Source organism: Enhydra lutris, unplaced genomic scaffold, assembly GCF_002288905.1.
Source record: "Enhydra lutris kenyoni isolate GAN:26980312 unplaced genomic scaffold, ASM228890v2 scaffoldscaffold76, whole genome shotgun sequence".
Taxonomy (NCBI): Eukaryota; Metazoa; Chordata; class Mammalia; order Carnivora; family Mustelidae; genus Enhydra; species Enhydra lutris.
This window is the reverse complement of record NW_019154160.1, coordinates 3,184,685-3,204,108: the sequence shown is the minus strand read 5'-3', so window position 1 is coordinate 3,204,108 and position 19,424 is coordinate 3,184,685. Positions and strand designations below refer to the sequence as shown.

The 19,424-nt window shown below is 48.4% G+C and overlaps 1 protein-coding gene across 1 annotated transcript in view; it reads right to left on the bottom strand.

Annotated features, from left to right (window-relative positions):
* Positions 1–19,424, bottom strand: part of LOC111160492 (signal induced proliferation associated 1 like 2) — a 213,605-nt gene that overhangs the window by 23,535 nt on the left and 170,646 nt on the right. The window contains exons 13-19 of the mRNA XM_022523640.1: positions 17,788–17,871; positions 16,170–16,270; positions 15,677–15,780; positions 13,382–13,770; positions 6,763–6,987; positions 3,710–3,860; positions 1,786–2,005 (exon numbers count right to left, since the gene is read on the bottom strand). Coding sequence (XP_022379348.1) covers positions 1,786–2,005; positions 3,710–3,860; positions 6,763–6,987; positions 13,382–13,770; positions 15,677–15,780; positions 16,170–16,270; positions 17,788–17,871 — 1,274 coding nt within the window. The remainder of the gene's footprint in view (positions 1–1,785; positions 2,006–3,709; positions 3,861–6,762; positions 6,988–13,381; positions 13,771–15,676; positions 15,781–16,169; positions 16,271–17,787; positions 17,872–19,424) is intronic.

The window sequence follows — 19,424 nt, the reverse complement described above, 5'->3', positions numbered from 1 at the left end:
GTTGATTGGGACAGAGGTCGTGCCTGCGTGGGGACAGGGGTGTATGGGAACTCCCTGAGCCTCCCGCTAAATCTTGCTGTGAACCTAAAACTGCTCTTAAAAAAAAAAAAAATTCATTAAAAAAAAATAAAGCTAAAAAAAGAAAAAGAAGGGCGCCTGGGTGGCTCAGTGGGTGAAGCCTCTGCCTTCGGCTCAGGTCATGATCTCAGGGTTCTGGGATCGAGCCCCGCATCAGGCTCTCTGCTCAGCAGGGAGCCTGCTTTCTCCTCTCTCTCTGTCTGCCTCTCTGCCTACTTGTGATCTCTGTCAAATAAATAAATAAAATCTTAAAAAAAAAAGGAAAGCTAAAAAAAAAAGGATACATATCTTTCATATGGAAGCAAGCAAAGGGTAGGAGGACAAAGGGAGAATTACATCAACACAAAGGCCACAGATGAGTTCATGACCACACATCAAGCATTTTAAATGAAAAAAACCACATTTGCAAGAAAATAGTTTCACTGATTTTATGAAGGCTTTCAAGAGGACATTAAAGTTAACCTATTTACAAAAAAGGAAAAACATTTAGAGAACTATTAGATTATTAGAATGTGTCTGACCTTTCATGCGGTTGTTAAGAAGGGGTTTAAAGGTTTCTTCAATTTAGGCAAATGGACTCGTTATAATAGGTAGGATATTATATTATTTAAAGAAATAGATTAAGAATTTTATGAGACAAGGTTCATTTCCAATTAGGTTAAACATCAGAAGAAGCATTATTAGGACTTTTATTTCATTTAGCCTGAGACTTCTATGTGCATGATGAAGTTTAAATTGGTTCTAAAGATAATGCTTTATGATGACGAAACCAAAAAAAAAAAAAAACCCCGATAATGAATACATTTGTGATTAAATCCTCATTCTTCCTGTACACTAGAAATTAAACTTTGAAAAAGAAGGAATTTATAAAGCCAGTGTTAAAAAAAAAATTATCACCCTTAAACTCTGACACATTAATAAGAAACGGACACTATGTAAATATCAAAGATTTCAGGGTGTAGAGGAAAATGATGTGGAAATTGCCTAGTTAGTCGGAGAGCAGTAAACCGGATGCGGGGAGCCGAGGGACGAGCACGAGGACATGCTCGAGAGGAGACCAGGGTCTCCTGACGCCCATCCACCACCCTGACCACCACCGGATATGTGGTATCAAGAAGAAACAGAAATAGAAAGTTCCCAAGCTTGCTTGCCGCCCACCAGGATATCCACCTCCTGTAGGTTTTTCTTTATAAAATCAGGTCTTGAGATACTTTTTATTAGTGTAATCGCTAAGAGATAAATCTGTGTATATATCCATACGATCACTACTTGAGAAAAATGTTTAACACGAGGTTTTCTATATTCTTCAAAATGGGTAATATTGCTTAACTTTTTTTAAAAAGATTTTATTTATTGGAGAGAACACGCGGGGAAGGGGAGAGGCAGCGGCAGAGGGAGAAGCGGGCTCCCGGCTTAGCAGGGAGCCCGATGCATGGACTGAACCCGGGACCCTGAGATCGTGACCTGAGCTGAAGGCAACTGTTTCACTGACCAAGCCACCTGGGTGCCCCAGGATTGCTTAACTTTTAGGAAATGTCCCTTCTGGTGCTTTTTATCACATTTAAAAATAATAATAATAAAAAGAAGACACCCGAATAATACATTTATTTTAAAAAATAAACCAAACACCCCAAAACCTCTGTAGGAGACGACACGACGAGCCGACACCCACAGAAGCCCCCCCGCCACCCCCAGCCCTGCACTTACTTCTCAGGCTCCCCATGCTGGGCGCGGGGTGGGTCCGGGGGGGCAGCGTGCTGTGGTAGGGCGGGGTGGTGCTGAACAGAATGTCGTTGGGCAGGGCCTGGTCCAGTACTGAACTCCGCGAACTGCTGAAGGGCGACCCCCTCCGGTTGCTGCACACGCTCTCATCTGAGAGCGTGCGGTGGAGCGATCGTCGCGGAGACAGGTTCCCGTAGAAGGAAAACTAGGGGTTTAAACGAGGCGGGAGAAGGGTAAGACGGGCATGAAAGAGTTGAAAGCACCGAACGGACCGGACTCAATCCGGGGGGGGGACACACACCCCTCGCTCACTCGGCTCTCTGGGTTCTCCCTAGGCGGACAAGCGGGCATGGAGCATTAGCTCGGGAACGCTAAACCAGGCGCGGGGGGTCTTCAAGGCACACGTACCAGGGCTCTGGTGCAGTTATTGGATTTGAATGTTTTCCTCCTTTGACATTCTGAGAAATATTATCATGAATTAGACATGCACGGCTTTATTAGTTCTGGAATGTTCAATGGAACCTCCGTAACCTGAGAGCAGTGCCAGCTCCTGGAACTGGAGAAGGCTGCAGTTTCTGGCATAGTTATTCAAAAGCACACATAGCACTGGCTTGACTTTAATTTGAAATGACTACATTTTCATAGGAGGCAATTTCTGTACCCATCAACTGCAGGGGAGGTTCAAGGCCATCTAAACAGTAATAAAGCTACCTTTGAACACGGTCGCTTTCTAGGCCGTGCAAACAGGTTTGAGAAAAATGCTATCAGTCCAGGAAAATCTTGTCTACTCAACAGTCACCACCCACAGAAGTCCATTACGATTGTTGAAAAATGGAGCTACATAACCAGATTTAAGGGAACCACTGAAATGATCGTCCCACAGAGGGTGAGGAAAATTCTTACGCAAGAAGCAAGTGGTCCAATACTCAAGAAAAATGAAATAGAATCTGACTTTCCAACTTCTGCTTCTGCATACAGAACCACATTCCTTTTATACAAACAACAGTAAAAGCCAGAGTGTTTGCATCAAACAAATGCAGAAGTTTTTTTTTTTTTTTTTTTTTTTTTTACATTTACATTTGTGAGTGCAGCAAGGAGGCTAAAAATATTTCTATTGTATGTGTTCCTTCCATTCTGTCAGGCCTGTCCAACTGATGAATGGTAACTGGAATGCGTGGAGACTACAAAGTTAAATTTACACCATGAAAAGAAGGTGATTTGTCTCAGAAGGGGGGAGGGGAAGACCCATATACCAAGGAGAAGTTCATTCCTATAAAAAGAAAAGCTATTTGCACTTCTCGTACAACAATCTACACCCAAGCTTATACAGTACCATATACACGGCTGGATACAAGTTTAGGGGGAAAAAAAAGGGACTCATTATGATTGACTTCTTCTGGGATTCCCTCTTCACACACACCAGCAGGTCCTTCAGAACATGATTACAGGAGCATTAGATTAAAGCGGCTTTGAGGTAGTATCTAATTAGAGTGTTATTCTAAGAACACAATTAGGTTAATTGCAGTATTGTTTTATTATAGGGAAGAGAGAAGCACACAGACTTGCTGTTTACCCTGATCACAATCAACATGGCAATGCCTGATTTTTTTTTTTTTTTTTTTTTCTCATTTGGACAAGATCGAGCTCCGGATTAGACGGGAAAAGACCCAGATTCCCTGTCCGCTCTACCCACGCTAGTAAGCTGCCCTTCCGACCTCTCCCGGGCTCGCGCTGCTCAAGGATACAACAAACCCTGAAGAGGGTCAGTGGTGCCCAGACGAATGGGTAGAATCACGAGGAAGAATGCATGCGGGTGGGGGGCGGGGGGGAGGTTCCTGAAACTTCTGAGTCTCTTCAGACCCTACGTCATTGCGTCTGGTCATTTCAAAGCCTCCCGAAGTTTGCTAACCTTTCTTCGCCCCTCCTCCGCGAGGGGACTGTCAGGAAGCATCAGTTTCAGGAAGTCTTCCTTGGACAGCACGTGTTGCGTTTCTGAAGCCGCCTCCCCCACCACGGTCTGCCGAGCCGCTGTGGACAAGAGATCCATCTCGCCATACAGCCTGTGGAAACAAACCAGAGGGGAAATTAAGAGCAGGGTCAGCCTCCCTGTCGAGTGCCTGAAGCCTGAAGGATTGAAATCCGCCGTCCCGACAACCGCGGGCTCCTGCGCGCGGAGCTTAATTATTAAGTCGGTTCATTGTCACCTCCTCTGCGCCAGACCCCCACGTCATTTTCCATCTGTGAAAGGAGCTCAACTGCAAAGTCAGAGTTCTGAATAATTCAGAACGAGATCAGATCCCCGAAGCTCTGGATGGGGAGAAAAATAGAGCTTTTTTTTTTTTTTAAAGGCCATGTCAGAAAACACATTTTCAATAATTCATCAGAGATGATCATATGTCCTTTGCAGGCACACTTCCTGTGTTTCTTAGAAACTGGAGAGAGGCTCTCTCTTGTGGCTGGACAGCCACACCCCCACATCTCACCCGGGCGACACGGAGAGAGGCACCCGAGGGAGCCTGAAGTTTAAGAGTAATCGATTCGGGCGTGTGCCAAGCATGTTTTATCATCAGCGATTCCGCAAAGCCATTTGGGTAAAGCAAGCAGCTGTCTCCTTTAATTATCAGGATATAAAGATGTATTTACGGACAACAAAAGACTGTCTCAGAGAATTACTGTTTTCAGCTCTTTTCCAGGGAGACAACCAGGGAGTCATCTTTAACAGGTTTGCTCTGGACATGCAGTCTGAGCAAGCAGACATTCCTGGGGACACTGGGAATCGCTGGTGGCTAGATCGTGGGCAGAGGTGAGAGCCGTCCTTGCCGCACGAGCTGCAAGGTCAGGCTCCAGGAGTCTGAGGTTCAGGGCCGCGGGCGCCGTCGCCTTCACTGAGACGGCTCTACTGCAGAAGCGGGGCTGTCGTGTCACAGGGCGAGAGCTCACTGGGAAATGACCATGGTAAGAAACTGACATGGAAAAAAAAAGAAAAGAAACTGACATGGACACGCTCAAAATGAACAACGGTCATCCGGAAGCCTCTGCGGCTTCTGCTTTGTTTCTGGGGTGGGCCAGGTTCAATCAGTGAGGGTTCCCGTTCTCCAGTATGGTTTTAAAGGGATAACTGGGAACTTCCGAATTCCATGGAACTTCCAGAGGGCATAACTGGTTTTCTATTTTGTGTACAACGAGACAGTGATATTCTGTAAACCTCTGGGGTACAAACACACTAAACGTAGCTGATCCCTTTCTGAGCATCATTCCGTGATCTGGTGGGACACTGCGTTTTCAGTCTGCAGGGGTGAGAGATTCATCACTTCCATATTAAATAGAGTGTTTCCTTGTTTTAGGAGCTCTTGACTTAGCTGGTTGGGGTCGGGGTTGCCTAACCCCCGCCCCCGACAGGATGGGTACAGCCCGCCACACTGAGACCTGGCTGGGACAGTGCCCTCGTGTGATGCCCTGACACCCACATCCGCAGACCCCTTCCTCACAATGCCCTTGAGGTTGCCCTTCTCTGACTGAAAGTGCCATCAAACCCGCGTGTTAAAACGCACAAACTCTGGGGGGTTCTAGAGAGAAGAACATCCACACAGGCACCTGTCGTCCTTTCCCGACTCTTCGAGAGCCCTCCCCTCCGACAGAGCTTCCGCACAGAACTTAAAAGGCTTGGGATGTATTAAAGAGGCAGAAATACCAATGTTATCATTAGGGATTTGCATTTATGGTCAAAAAATGTGGTTATCACTACAAAATTCCTTTCTAAACAACTCATCTGCAACTACTGACATGATGGTTTGTGTGTGTGTGTGTTTTAACAAAAAGATTGTTCAATTTCAGCACTAAAATGATTTTTAATTGAGAAAGCAGTATCAGGCTCTCCCTATTTAAGAAGTGGGATCATTCTTCAATGGAAAAAGTGATACTAATTTACCAACCAAGCTTAAAATCTAGAAGAGCTCTCCGAAAATCACCGCAGCCCCAAGGGCACCCTCCAGGCGTCCTGGTGCTGATGGGACATGGGGACACAGCTGAACACAGGGACCTCATAATTTGGTGCATGGGAGGTTTTTTCTTTTTTTTCTTAAGGCTGTCCTTTTAAAAATAAGCTAGTGAATAGAGAAATAGCTCTGACTGGCCTTGCTTTGCATCCTTGAAGTGTGATTTCTTTACCTGTCTCTTCAAAGAGACAGCAGCATAATTTCTACATGTCCTGTCAAGCGGATTATCAGTGTTTTTTTGTTGTTGTTGTTTTTTCTTTTTTCAAACAGGTACATGACATCCCTCCCTGCCTGTCCCCATAAAACCTAACAACTGAAAGGGAAGGCAAAGTCATGTTAAAATTAGGTAAACTACATTTCCTTTGATGATGTCACTTACACAACAAATTTAAGAAACACACTCATGGAGGGGCGCCTGGGTGGCTCAGTGGGTTAAGCCTCTGCCTTTGGCTTGGGTCACGATCCCAGGGTCCTGGGATCGAGCCCCGCATCGGGCTCTCTGCTCAGTGGGGAGCCTGCTTCCTCCCCTCTCTCTCTCCCTGCCTCTCTGCCTACTTGTAGATCTCTGTCTGTCAAATAAATAAATAAAATCTTTAAAAAAAAAAAAAAAAAGAAACACACTCATGGACTCTGCGGGAATTCAAATTGTCCTTGAACTTGTTTATTTAGAGACAGGCTCTAGGGTCACACCATCAATAGCACATTACTGTTAGTCTTCTACTGCAGGCAGCTTTTTGGAAATAAGAATAAAGAGCAGGGATTTCTTTTGCGTTTATATGCAAACGTCAAGGAAAGAGGAGACTCTCAAAGAGAAACATAAATGTGAACATTTAAGATGTTTTACAGAGATGTTTCCGGATTACTCCTTTTAGAAAATATACTTCTATGGAGGGGGGACAAACACATGTGCTTAGTCGATCCCCACAACGCGTGAGGTTGCCTAGGGCCGAGCCGCCGTCCGCCTTACCCCTGACACTCAGCCACTTCAGGCTCCTCAGGCGGCGGGCTGCCCTCCGACTTCTTCCAGCCAATGACGTACTTGCTCACTGGCCCTTGCCTGTGGTAGGGCTTGGACATGGACCCGGGGACCTGCTGGGCGCTGCTGTGAGACACGATGTAGACTTTGGATGTATCCAGAGACCCACTGTTCTTGGAGCAGTGAGCTGAGGGGCTTCCTGAATGGTGTGAACCACTGAGGAGAAAAACAGACAAAAGCTGTCATAGAACCAGATTCCGGCAGTGCTGACATGCCTCCGGATTCGGGGGCACGGCGCATTACCCCTGGGGGGGTGTGGCAGACCCAGCCGTCCTTCCTCCAGGGGCCAAGGATGCCCATGTGTAAGCTGAATGCCTGTGGCTGGAAGCATGTTAAAAACAACTGGAGGAGGGAGCCTGCTTCCCCCTCCCTCTCTGCCTGCCTCTCTGCCTACTTGTGATCTCTCTGTTGAATAAATAAATAAAATCTTAAAAAAAACAATTGGAGGAAAATCAGAGAGAAACACAAGTAACATATTTAAAGTGATGCTTCAAAAGGCGGGAAACCCCAAAGAAGGTCCTTAATCTCAGTGGCCGCCAGGAAAATGCCAACACAAAGCACGACAGAGTACCACGGCACACCGGCCACACGGGCAAACGTGGGACCGTCTGACAGTGAGTGTCCAGTGCTGGCTGGGCTGCCATGGGTGCCCTCCCAGCACTGGTAGGAGTGAAAAGCATGTCAGACAGTCTGGAAGGCAGGCTGGGCATGACCTGCGAAGGCATGCGGGGCACAGCGTGTGACCCAGCAATTCCGCTCCTCAGTGGAAACCGCAGACAGACCCCTGCACGGGTGCGACTGGAAAGAGGCCGCAGTGCGGACAGGAGGACTGATCGTAATAGGTCCCCAACGGCGCCACCTCAATCATCAGTAGCCAACTAGACGGTCAATCATTAAACAAGAACGGATAAAGGGGATACACCATGAATAATGAACCAAGCCCACAAACAACTCGGGTGAGCCTCACAGACACCGTGTAGCCAAAGAAGCAAGTCACAAAGAATACGTCAAGTGTGATTCCATTTTTAAAGGAAGTTTATAAACAGGCAAAATGGTGTTGGTCAGAAACACAACATATTCAGTTAGTAAAACAACGAGGCGATGCGAGGGGAGTTAAGGATCAGGAAAGCGAGTTCGTGGCTACTGAGGAAGAAGGGAAGGGCTATGGGTGTGCAGGACACAGGGATCTTCTGACAGAGAAATGCCAATTCTGCATCTGGTGGCTGTGTGCGTGTTTGCCGTATGACCACATACTATAATGGCCACAAAATAAAATTTAAGTGATGCAAACCCTAAAACAAAACAACACAAAATTTTTAAAGTCAGTGATTAAACTAAGGCCAGAAGGACTCCCCACTGACTGCATAACCACCTGTAGAAATATAAAAGCCTAAAGACCTTTTTTATTTCAGGAAGACTGACAAAAGAATGTCTTATAAAAAATGAGTAAGAATAGAGATCAGGGGATTACTTTACAAACACGAAAAAATGTAAATGTTTAAATTAGGGTAGGCCTCCTGGTAGGATGAACTATAGCCTTATTCTGGAACCCCTGAGAAGCACCTACCTCCCTGAAAACCTACATAATCAAGCAAGTATCCTTCGAAGCAGGCAGTAGAAAAAAAAAAAAGTCCAAAATTAAGAATGGCTATTAAAATGGACTTGTTAGAAACGTTCAAAAGGAAATAGGGTAACAAAATAAACCAACTCATTTTTGAGGGTTTACATAGCTGGAGACGCTTCGGTAAATGAAAAAATTAAATGAACAAAACAAATAAAACAACTCATTTACAACTATGAAGGTCTGGCATTCCTGCGTGGGACTCAAAGCAACTTCAGTTCTGGGCTCTAGACTGCAGACCCTCGGGGGAGACGTCTTCCTGCCTTCCCATGCCCAGAGCCACCCAGGGAAGCAGCAAGGACTAAGGGAGCTAATGAACTCCTTCCATTTACTGGGTACACACCCGGGAGTCACCTTCCAAAATGAAAGCTCTACATCCAGGCCATGGGGTCTGAAGGCTCATATGTTGTCCCCGTAAGCTGCTTATTTTTGAAAAACTTCAGATCTGGGGATAAGGTATAAAAACAGTAGCAAAACACCTATCGTTCATCTACAGCCGCTAACTGTTAACACCTTGCTACATCTGCATTATTCCTCTATTTATTCTTCTCTGAACCATTTGAGAATCAGTTGCATGCTTCATGACGTCATACTCCTGCATTTCAGCATAAGTCCCTAAAGAAGGATAGTCTCCTTCTTTTATTCACATGGTATTGTTATTCACATGGTAATAACATGATGACCACACTCAGGGAATCACCCATTAATTCCAGAAATGCTTATGGCACTAGCTTCCCCATTCGGAGCCCAGTGAAGGATCATGCATTGACTTTAGCTACTCAGAAGTATCATGTACCTTGAAGCCTTTGATTATCCCTGAGATGTTTTACTGTTAAAGTCTCCAAGTTCCCCAGGTCTGGGAAGGTCAACATGCTGCGTAAGTCACTCACACTCCCTGCTGAAATGACCAAGATGACGTCTCTGGAGGATGTACCGTGAATAAGGACAGCAGTCAGAAACAGTTTTTTACAAAAGTTGTTTTGCTAATTCAGACTTGATTAAGACTGTCTTGTACCCCAAGAGTAAAATATTTAACCTGAAACTCTAAGAAGATCTTGGGGTCGTAAGTTTGAGCCCCACACTGGGTATAAAGGTTACTAAAGAAAATAAATAAACTTTTAAACTCCAGGAACAAATCTGCTGAATCGATCTGATGAGCAATAGGGCAGGACTCTAGGCTTAGCGCAGAAACGTCATGATAAAGGCTTTGCCTGAAACGGGCAGATATTCTAGAATGTTGGCAGGAAGCTTTTCATGAATCCTTCCCTTTTAGACTAAAGTTCTTACTTTCCAGTTTCACTCCCAACTTCCGATCACTGCCACTAAGAAAAGGACATGAATTGAACAGTAAACAAGAGTTAACAGGAGCACTTCTGCAGGAGAGGCCAGAACATGAAATTATTATTATTTTCTGCACTTGCTTCATTGCACTTTGCAAAACCTTGGTTAGGCTGATATGGTCCTGCTTTGGGTTCTGAGCACTTACTAAGTGTCCTGCCCTCACAGCAAAGAAAAAAAAAGAGGGGAGGGGTTCCTGAACTAAAGGTCTGAGCAGCAGAGACAGCAAGCTGCATCCTGTGCTTGTCCGGCTTTCTGGATGACTCCCGCGCACCCCTCCACCTGCCACAAAAGCTAGTCTTAAAGAGTTTGACGTCCCCCGTGTCCCTCGGCCCAGTCCTGGAATCCTACCACATACACAGCTCTGTGCATGCTTTCCTCTTGGACGGCCGCTGGGGAGCACCGCGTGGGCTCTGGGACTGGTAGGGCTGGCGGTACCAGAGCAGGCCATGCAGTGATCTGCGCTCCTGAAAATCAGACCCGGGACCTGCGGATCGATCCCACGTGCCTCCCACTTCTCCAGAGAAACCCCCCAGTGGGTTTGTGAACTCAGTCAGTAAGCATTTACCAAGCACGCTGCCCTGTACGCCCTCCATCGTGTCCCAAGGAGTCCAAGGCCACCATGTGCAGAGAAGCACACGCAGTGCACGAGACAGGCCAAGTGCCTCCCAGCCTCCGGACGCCCCAGGAAGGCACTGGGGAGCTACAGCGCTGTGCCGGGAGATGTACAGAAGGCACAAACCATTTCAGCCAGGGGTGAGTGCTAAGCAGAAAGGCAGACAGGGGATGGCGTATCTAGAGTGTGTGGGGGCGGGGTGGGACCTCAGCCAGGGCGGTCGGCCCTGGGGTCAGCCCCTACAACGAGTTCATTCTGCTCCTTCTGCCACCTGGGCTACTCCCAGTCACAACAGTGGCCCATGAGCACCAGGCCTCGGCTCCTGGGTGACCACGCCTCAGCCCGAACACAGACAGGAGAGGAGCGTGGGGGGCTGGCGGTTTGTCGTCACAGACACGCAGAGCCCAGTCGGGGCACTGGCCCTTCGGGGTCCGGAGAATCTGACAGACGTTTTCAAAAGCAAAATTCCTTTTACCTCAACCTGCAGAGATTTCAAATCTTACTGCAAACATTTTACATGTAAAGTAGGATATATTTAATGCTTCAAGTACTTCAAGATAAAGTATTTTATACATACATACACATAACAATCTTTAAAATTTTTAAAAACCAAGATATTTTAAGTTTTATTCTCTCTAGTCCTCCTGCGCAGGTCAGGGGACGGACAGGAGGAAGGATTCAAAGACTCAGTTTAATGACTGAGTTCCATACTGAGCAAAAGCCTACAGTGTAAGCTGAAATGCGGCTTCAAAGTCCCTATCCGCTAAGAACCACAAGAAAACCCCAGCCCTGCGGTAAAGGATTCCAGCCCCTCAGCATGTATCATTTCCCCAACAGCTGTGCACACGTTCAGTTTCAAGTGGTAGAAAAAAGCACAATCAATCAGAAATTCAATCTCCCACTTTTATATACTTTCTAATAGCGTCACCCATTAATTTAATGAATGGGTAAGGTATTCAAGAAAATCTCCTTCAAAGGCCTATAAATATCCCTGCCTCTATTTATAAACGAACGTGCCCTCCAGGCAGCTTCCGCAGAAATTTCCCATAACAGTGCTACAAAATTCTATTTGCGATGCCCATTACATTTGTCTAACCAGGGATCCTGAAGTCAGCTGTTTTACCAAACCGTAGACTCCGAACAAGACATCAGGAGGGTATAACATCCCAAGGGGATTTCTATAGTATGTCCGGTTTCCGAATGTCCCGGAAGTTGGACAGGAGTCATGCGGGTTGCGAAAGTCCTTGCCGGTGCGTCTGTATTACAGAAGTTATATCACTAAACATATTTCCAGTGAAATTATTCAAGAGAACCGGTAAACAGTAGTAAGAACATCTATTTTAGAAAATAATCTCCATATCCTAAGCTCCCCATGCCCCAACAGGAGACCGAGTGTGGGGGGACCCTTACGATTCCCCTGTCTGGCACCCGCTCCCCCTTCTCCTGGTGGAACAACACCCCGATTTTCTTCTGGGGAAGCAGCTGTCTTCCCCACCCCTCAGCTGCATGGTACAGGCCCAGCGAGGCGGGGGGCACTGCTTCCCTCAGACGGTGGAACCCCCTACCACAGTGGTAAGGCCAAGGGGACGTGAGGAGGGAATGTGGAGATGGCGGGGGTGGAGTTTTTGCTGAAACTGGAGAAGGACCACACTTTCTTCCTGTGGACACTGGGGCGTGGGCTCAGGGGGCCTGCAGGTGACACGGCCATCTTGGACCAGGAGGTGCCCCCTAAGTCTACACAGGCTATCATGTGGAGCTTTAAGATGGGAGCTGACAGTCTTGGGGGGTTATCACATAGCTGCAAGCAGAAGAACTTTGACAGTTCTAGACCTTTCCATCACAGGAGCTAAAGTACTGCCTATGTTGTGTGAAACACTTAGTGGGGAGTTTGACTTGTGACATGAATGCCCTCAAGTGACACAGATGGTCAGTAAGACACTGATGAAGGGGGAGCCACAGGACAAGAAAAGAGCAACGGCGGCAGTGAATATGTACGCGCGTGTGCGAGGCTCACAGAAGTGACCTCCCCTGATGTCCAGGGCAGAGAGCTGAAACGTTCTGCATGTTGGCTTTGAGAATGGGGCTGCGGATCCCTCCTCTCCCTGCCCGCAGGCTGCATAGGGGGTTGCCCCTCGTGGCTTCAAGCTGAGATCTCACGAAGTCCCCAGGGGACCGTGGGAGGAAGGGAGAAGGTCTGGCAGGCAGCAGTGGCCTTGAGAAGGGCTGTGGGGAAAAGCCCAACAGTACCCGGGAGCTGAGTTAGGAAGCCTTGCAGACAAGAAGGGAAATTCTAGGATGGTCGGTGTGTAGGGGTTAACTTCTGTCCACCACCAACCCTGAACAAATACGGATTTGTCTCGTCTCCGACAGCAGAAATCACAAATGATCGAGGGGTTTTAAAACCACTGTACAGACACACATCGCAGAAGAGTATAAAGCTACTTCGAACTTCATGTTAAACATCTACACTTGGAAAACACTTCCTGTAAATTTAGTTAGTCTTTATTAAAAAAAAAATATTGAACTGATGATCTGAACATACTCTCAGACCTCGGGTGCCCCTGTTTGGTAAGGGGCCTTTGGAACACAGAAGCCACGGGCACCGCCCTCATCAGAGGGGGCTGCGTGCAGACAACGCAGACCCCACTCCCCAGGTTACTGGCGCTGCAACCAGAATACTGTCCAGCTTCTGTCCACTTCTACAACCAGTTCCTTGTAGGAACTGATTAAACTGGGAGAGAGAGGTCAGTGGCCTGACTGGAGCACTTCCTACCTGTGCGTAGCTCTCTCTGTGGCTGAATGTGGAAGTCAAGTCACAGCCACCTGCTGCGCAAATCTCCCAATCACACTTCCGATACAAGCACTTCACTCGAAGTCCGGTGGCTGGGCAGCCTGGTGCCAGGCTACCTTGCTGTTCCCATTTCAGGCCCCTCCCTGACCCCTGCGGGACCCAGGGGCACCCCCAGGGCACTGACCTGGAATGCGACGAGATCTCGCTGAGGTCCCCCATGCTGCCGTCGGCCGCGCTGCCCGCCGAGATGGCCGGTGCGTAGCTGTGAACCGCGAACATCTTCGCTGGCTCGTCGTCGGGCCCCGGAATGTCGGCGGAGTCGGCCCACTGCTCGGCCCGGCTGTGGATCACTGACCTGCTGCCCGCCAGGTGCACGGGGCCCAGGACGGCGGCGGGCATGCAGGGGGCCGTGTCGATGCCGCTGTCTGTGGAGGCCCCCTTGATGTAGGTCAGCCCCAGCAGCTCTGGGTCCATCAGGTCCCCAGACCCAAAGTGCTTGTCGTCGCTGTTGCTGGACGTGTTACTGGAGAGTGTGTTGCTGCTGGAGTGACTGGAGCAACTTTTGTCTCCAATCTTGGGAAGAGGAATGGAAAGGCTTCAGACAGAGCCCCTACCTTGCTTCTTTATGAAGACGGTTAGTCTCACCCAGATCCCCAAAGCTACAGACCAGAGGATGGCACCTGAGCCCTTTCTACTAGCTCTTCAACAGGAGGCAAGAAGAGAACTCACTTAAAAAAAAAAAAAAAATTCTGATTTGATGTAGAAGTCCCAGATTCCTAACTCCTCTCATAATTCATTTAAAGTTAAATAGGAATCTTCTCAAATCTCTGTTCAATTATTCATGCCTGGAGCACGGAAATATTACTATAGTGTCATAGCCAGAAAATAACCAACACATGTTGTACAAACTGAGAAAGCACATGGAAAATTAAATAAAGGGGGGAGAGCAGCTTTTTATCAAGAAAATTCTCCTGGGCCACTGGTGGTTCAGTGGTTAAGCCTCTGCCTTCGGCTCGGGTCATGGTCTCAGGGTCCTGGGATCGAGCCCCACATCAGGCTCTCTGCTCAGCACCCCTCTCTGCCTGCCTCTCTGCCTACTTGTGACCTCTGTCTGACAGATAAACAAATAAAATCTTAAAAAAAATTCTTCTGTGACTAATTACAGTGCCAGCCCTGGGTGTGGACAGAGGACTTGGGTTTGAATCCCAGCGGCACAATATCGTCTTGTCACTTAGCCCTTCTCTCTGCTCCCAGTGTTGAGCTCGGATGATTAATCTGTGGGCCCAGCAAGATAATACTCTCTAATGTCCTGCAGCCACAAAGTGCATTGTAAGTATAAGTGACTTCTCTGAGAGAGCCCAAGTCACTGGGTGCCCCAGGTGCTAATGAGCAGGGCTCTCTTTGCGGTCCTCGGAAGACAAAAGAGGTCCCCTCTGATGGGTCCCCTACAGACACGGTGGCTCTGCACAGCCTGGGAACCTTGGAAGCCCCAGCAAAGGGCAGGATCGTGAGCACAAGTTGTGCCCTGACCTGCCGTCGAGAGCCTTGGCGTTTCTTCTTCATCTCGTCACCCTGTCAGCTCTACACATGCCCCCTGCCCTTGACCTTCGCAGCACACGCAGGTACTCTCCTGGCCTACTCCCACCCCTGCCTTCCTTTGCTTAAACCAGCACTGAGACTTGTAAAGGTAGAATTCTAGGGCTGCTGTAGGGCTGACTCAAGACAAGGGCCCCACAGCACAAGGGGGAGGAATGTCACACGTGTTCCCGAGTCCCCGGCTGTGGAGCTTGCTAAGGCCTCTTGAAGAAGAGGGGAAAAAGTAACGAAGTTAGGAAATGATAAAATTTCTTCACTTGCAAGTTTTCAAAACTGTTGGCTTTGTGTGGCAATGACCCACAATTTGTGTTTTCACGTTCGATAGAAAGTTGTGCCTCATGGAGCAATGGTGGCCTGGGAGGCTGCCCCAGCGGGTGAGGAGTAAATGAGTAACTGATACCCCGTGTGCCAATGACCGAGAGCCATGCACCGGGCGTGGCTGGAGTGCAGTCTGCCCCTTAGTCAGCAGCTGCCAGCATTACCGGGGACCATCAGGAACCGGACAGTGAGGGGCCAGCTGTGGGCAGAGCCACTCCGGCCACACACACACACCGCCTCCTGGTTTCTGGCCAAGCCCACCAGGTAATGCCCACAAGGGAGTGAACCATTCACAGATTAAAAACAGGACTGTGATTTAGTAACTATTACACTGGGTATCAAGGATCAAAAGGCTGAGGATATAATCTTGGTTTTGCCAATAATTTACGGTGTGACCTTTCTTGGAGGTTCTTTATAAATCAAGGAGGAAAAAAAAAGGAGCTTAACGTCTTCCTTTATTTTTACCTTGCCTCTACTGAGAGTCCCTGCTGGAACAGCTCCCACTGTGTGCTGAGATGGCTCAGTACGGCCATGCAAGAGGGTAGCCCGCGAAGGGAGGACTTACGTGGGAGAGCTTATTGGGGGAGTCCTTGCAACTGCTGTCCTTCTGCAGGGCTCTTTCTTTATAGGAACTCAGGACTTTGGAGGGCGGGCCATGCCATTTGGTTTCTGTCACACGAAGAAGAGAAGAGCTGAATCTCTAATCTGTTGTGTTGACAAAAGAGCAAAGCAAACACAGAAGCCAGACAACAAAATGGTCTGGGGGAAATGAACAAGACTGTGGTTCTGGAACGTTCTGGTCTCACCAGTGGATATCCCCTGAGCGTCCACAAAACAACTCACATAAAGCTCAGGTTCCATTTCCGTCGGTACCACCAGTACGGTGACCCACGACCACATCCCCCGTGACACTGGGAGACCCAGCCGACCGCACGGGCATTGTCGCAGGACGGTGCTGACCAATGGGATGAACGCAGGAATGAAGTGGATGAGGGATGGGAGGAAAGAGGGAGCAGGACAGAAGGGCTGGGCAGCTGCCAAGCTGCATGTCTCATTACCCAGGTGCCTGCTTCCGTCCAGGCCGTCCTCCCGCTCCCTGGCTCCTTCACACTCCAAAGGGCCCGCGCCCTGGTGCTCGAGCAGCAGAGGAGAGTGGCATCTGCAAAGAGCACAGAGCTGAGTGGCCTGCTCGCCGGGTGTCCCCTGGGTGCACCCCCCCACCCCGTGCGTCCCCCACCCTGTGTGCTGCTCCCGCCGGGCCCGTCCCAGGGAAGCCCCACAGCAGAGGCTGCTTTTGGCAAACGGAAGGGCCACTGTCTGCCGGCCCAACCCTGCCAGAGAAGCTTCAGCACCTGGAACCGGGGACTCTCGTTTCCCCGCTGGCTCAACAGAGGCACCTGGGTGACAGCCACATGTAGACACAAAAAGGCTGCCGATCCCGGGAGGCTGGAGAGCTGCCCAGGGTCAGAGGAGCTGTGCTGTCCCCGGGAAACCAAGGAGGAGCTCACTGCTGCGGTTTCGTTTCGTTTTGTTTTCTCCTGGGCCCTGATACTTCCTTAAGTCCAATTTTTTAAGGAAAAGAAAGTCCATTGATTGGCTTGAGACAACATCTAGGTGGACTCCGTTTTATGAAAACCCCACATAGGACAATACAATCTTAAAAAGGAAAGAAATCCCAGGAAAGTTCTTCCTATCTCCAAGTGATTCCTACAGGATTCCGTGACAGATCCTCGTTTCCAAAAGAAAGAAAGGGACGGTTTTTCCAGGATCCAAAAAAAAAAAAATCCCTTCCACTTTCCAAATGCAACTCGACTGAGAAAAATGTCAAGTTCTTTTTAAGAACTCCATCTACTATGTAAGGTAGGGGACACACATGTAACTGACTGCAAATATCCACTTCTAAGACCAGACCAGAGGGAAGCGGGATCCAGGAAGAGACGTTTCCCTCCGCACCTGTGAGAGCGGTAACAGAAAGCTGCTGTTCCCGTGGGAGGCCCTTCTCATCTGACCTGGCCATTCTCTCGTCTCCAGACCCAATTAAAAGCAATATAGGGCAGCGATGTTGCCGGGAACACCTTCTCCTCCCAGAAGTCATGAATGTTTCCCATGAGTTGCTGCTTCTGTCCAGCTCAGCATCTCTGTGTCCCCACGTGTCCTCAGGCTGTACCTGAGCTGCCGGCTCCTGGATATGACATTCAGGCACACACTCCAAGGGACACTACTCAGCTGGATGTATGAGGCACCCTTCTACTGTTCTCAAACAGGAGGCATGAAAAGACGGCCAAATGCTAGACCTGCCTTTTCCGATCTGGGGCCGTGTTTTGGAGAAGATGCACTTCCCAGAGAGGCTGTGAATTTATTCCGTGTTGGCAGTTTAAGTGAGGGGACAACTCCCAAGGGCTACTGACTGTAGAGTCCCCAAATCCTTCATTTTTCAGAAAGACTTTCCTTATTCACATGAAAAAAACAGGCAGGCTCCGAAAACAGACAAACGAGCTCTACGTGCATAGGAACGGTGAGCTTTCTGGCCTGGACAGGGACTTATTAAAAGCCTGTCTGGCATTTTTCCATACCCCAAATGGCTTCATATACAGCAGGCACACGATAAATGCTTCTGTGCGAGCCCCTGACCAGGTCCCTCCCAGGGGCCAGCAATGAGGGAGGACTGAGCAGTACCCGTCATATGCCGCTTGTGGTCTCCAGGGTCCGCTGCTGCCAGGCCCGGGGTCGCTGGAGGACGACTGGTTGCTGGGCGAACTTCTGAAACGGTGACTAGAATCATTAACAGGGCAGCAACGTATCTGCGAGGTGTCCATGTGGGGACCCGGCCCATCCCGCTTTACTAATAAACTCATTTGACAGCAACAAAGGAAAGGAGGAAATAAATACACATCGCAGAATGAAACGGAATGCACTTTGGACCGACAGACCAAGAAGGGGAGAGGCCAGAGACAGCGGGTGGCTCACGGCTGGCAGCTCGTTACAGGAAAGGGATGGGGCAGGAACAAGCCGTCACTCTCCAGAGATTTAAAGCTCAGTGACGACTCCAGTGAAATATGGAAGAACCACAATAAGAACCCACCAGAATCCAGAATTACGAAAACGTTACTATTACTTGCTCAATGAAAACTTAACACAAGGCATGTTTTCGTCTTGTATTTAAAACCCATGCAGAGACAGAACTCTAAATTTGTCAAAACCATTTATTTTCACACATCCATTGGATGCAATCCTATTTATTTCAGACACACAGAAATAAGTAATGCTCATGAGAACCCATTTGATAAAGATGGGCTTGCCAAGTTTCCATTTTGCTGCTAGAACCCTCCAGGTCTTTTTTTTTATCCCCCCTATAATTCACTAAATTTTACTTTACTAAGGGAGGCTCTGCGGGCCCCGCAGACCCCTCCTGTGAGCTACCTATGTGCGCTTCTTTGAATATGGGGAGTTTATAAACTCAGCGGACCTCTGGGAAAGGAGACCCAGAGCTGAAATGATTTAATGTCAAGTTAAAGGAATGCTGTTTCTGCATTTGACCTGTCAAGAATAGACTGAGAAAGCAGAGAAAGACCTCAAGTTTTAATCTTCCTGTTGGTAATACCTATACAGCCTTACTATGTGCCAGGGAATGGTTCCAGAAGCAGTTTGCAAATACTGAGTCCACCTTTGTAATGCTCTGCAGAGTTCTCTACTATGACTAAGCTTATTTTTCAGATGAGGAAATCGGATTGGGGAGAGAGTGTGAGTAATAGCCGCGGTGAGCTGCCACAGGGTCAGCAGGCAGGCCCAGCGCCCTTGCTGCCAACACTTTAGGAGACCAGAGCTGGCAAACCAGTTTGCGGAAACTCACCACGTCGCCATGGCCCGTAAGTTACAAAAAAGTGGAAATAAAAAGTGGCTGCAATTAACAAGACGAATTTACCATTTCGTTCACTTAAAACTACCTACTGTGAATTGCGCCCCCCAAATTCTCACCAGCTTCTAATGCCATACATGCACTTTTTTTTTTAATTTTTTATTTATTTATTTGACAGAGAGAGATATCGCAAGTAGGCAGAGAGGCAGGCAGAGAGAGAGGAGGAAGCAGGCTCCCTGCGGAGCAGAGAGCCTGATGTGGGGCTCGATCCCAGGACCCTGGGACCATGACCTGAGCTGAAGGCAGAGGCTTTAACCCACTGAGCCACCCAGGTGCCCCACATACATGCACTTTTAAACAAGAGCATCTTCTCATTGAAAAATTAATTTTAGGGGCGTCTGGGTGGCTTGGTCAGTTGAGTGTCTGACTCTCGGTTTCGGCTCAGGTCACGGTCTCA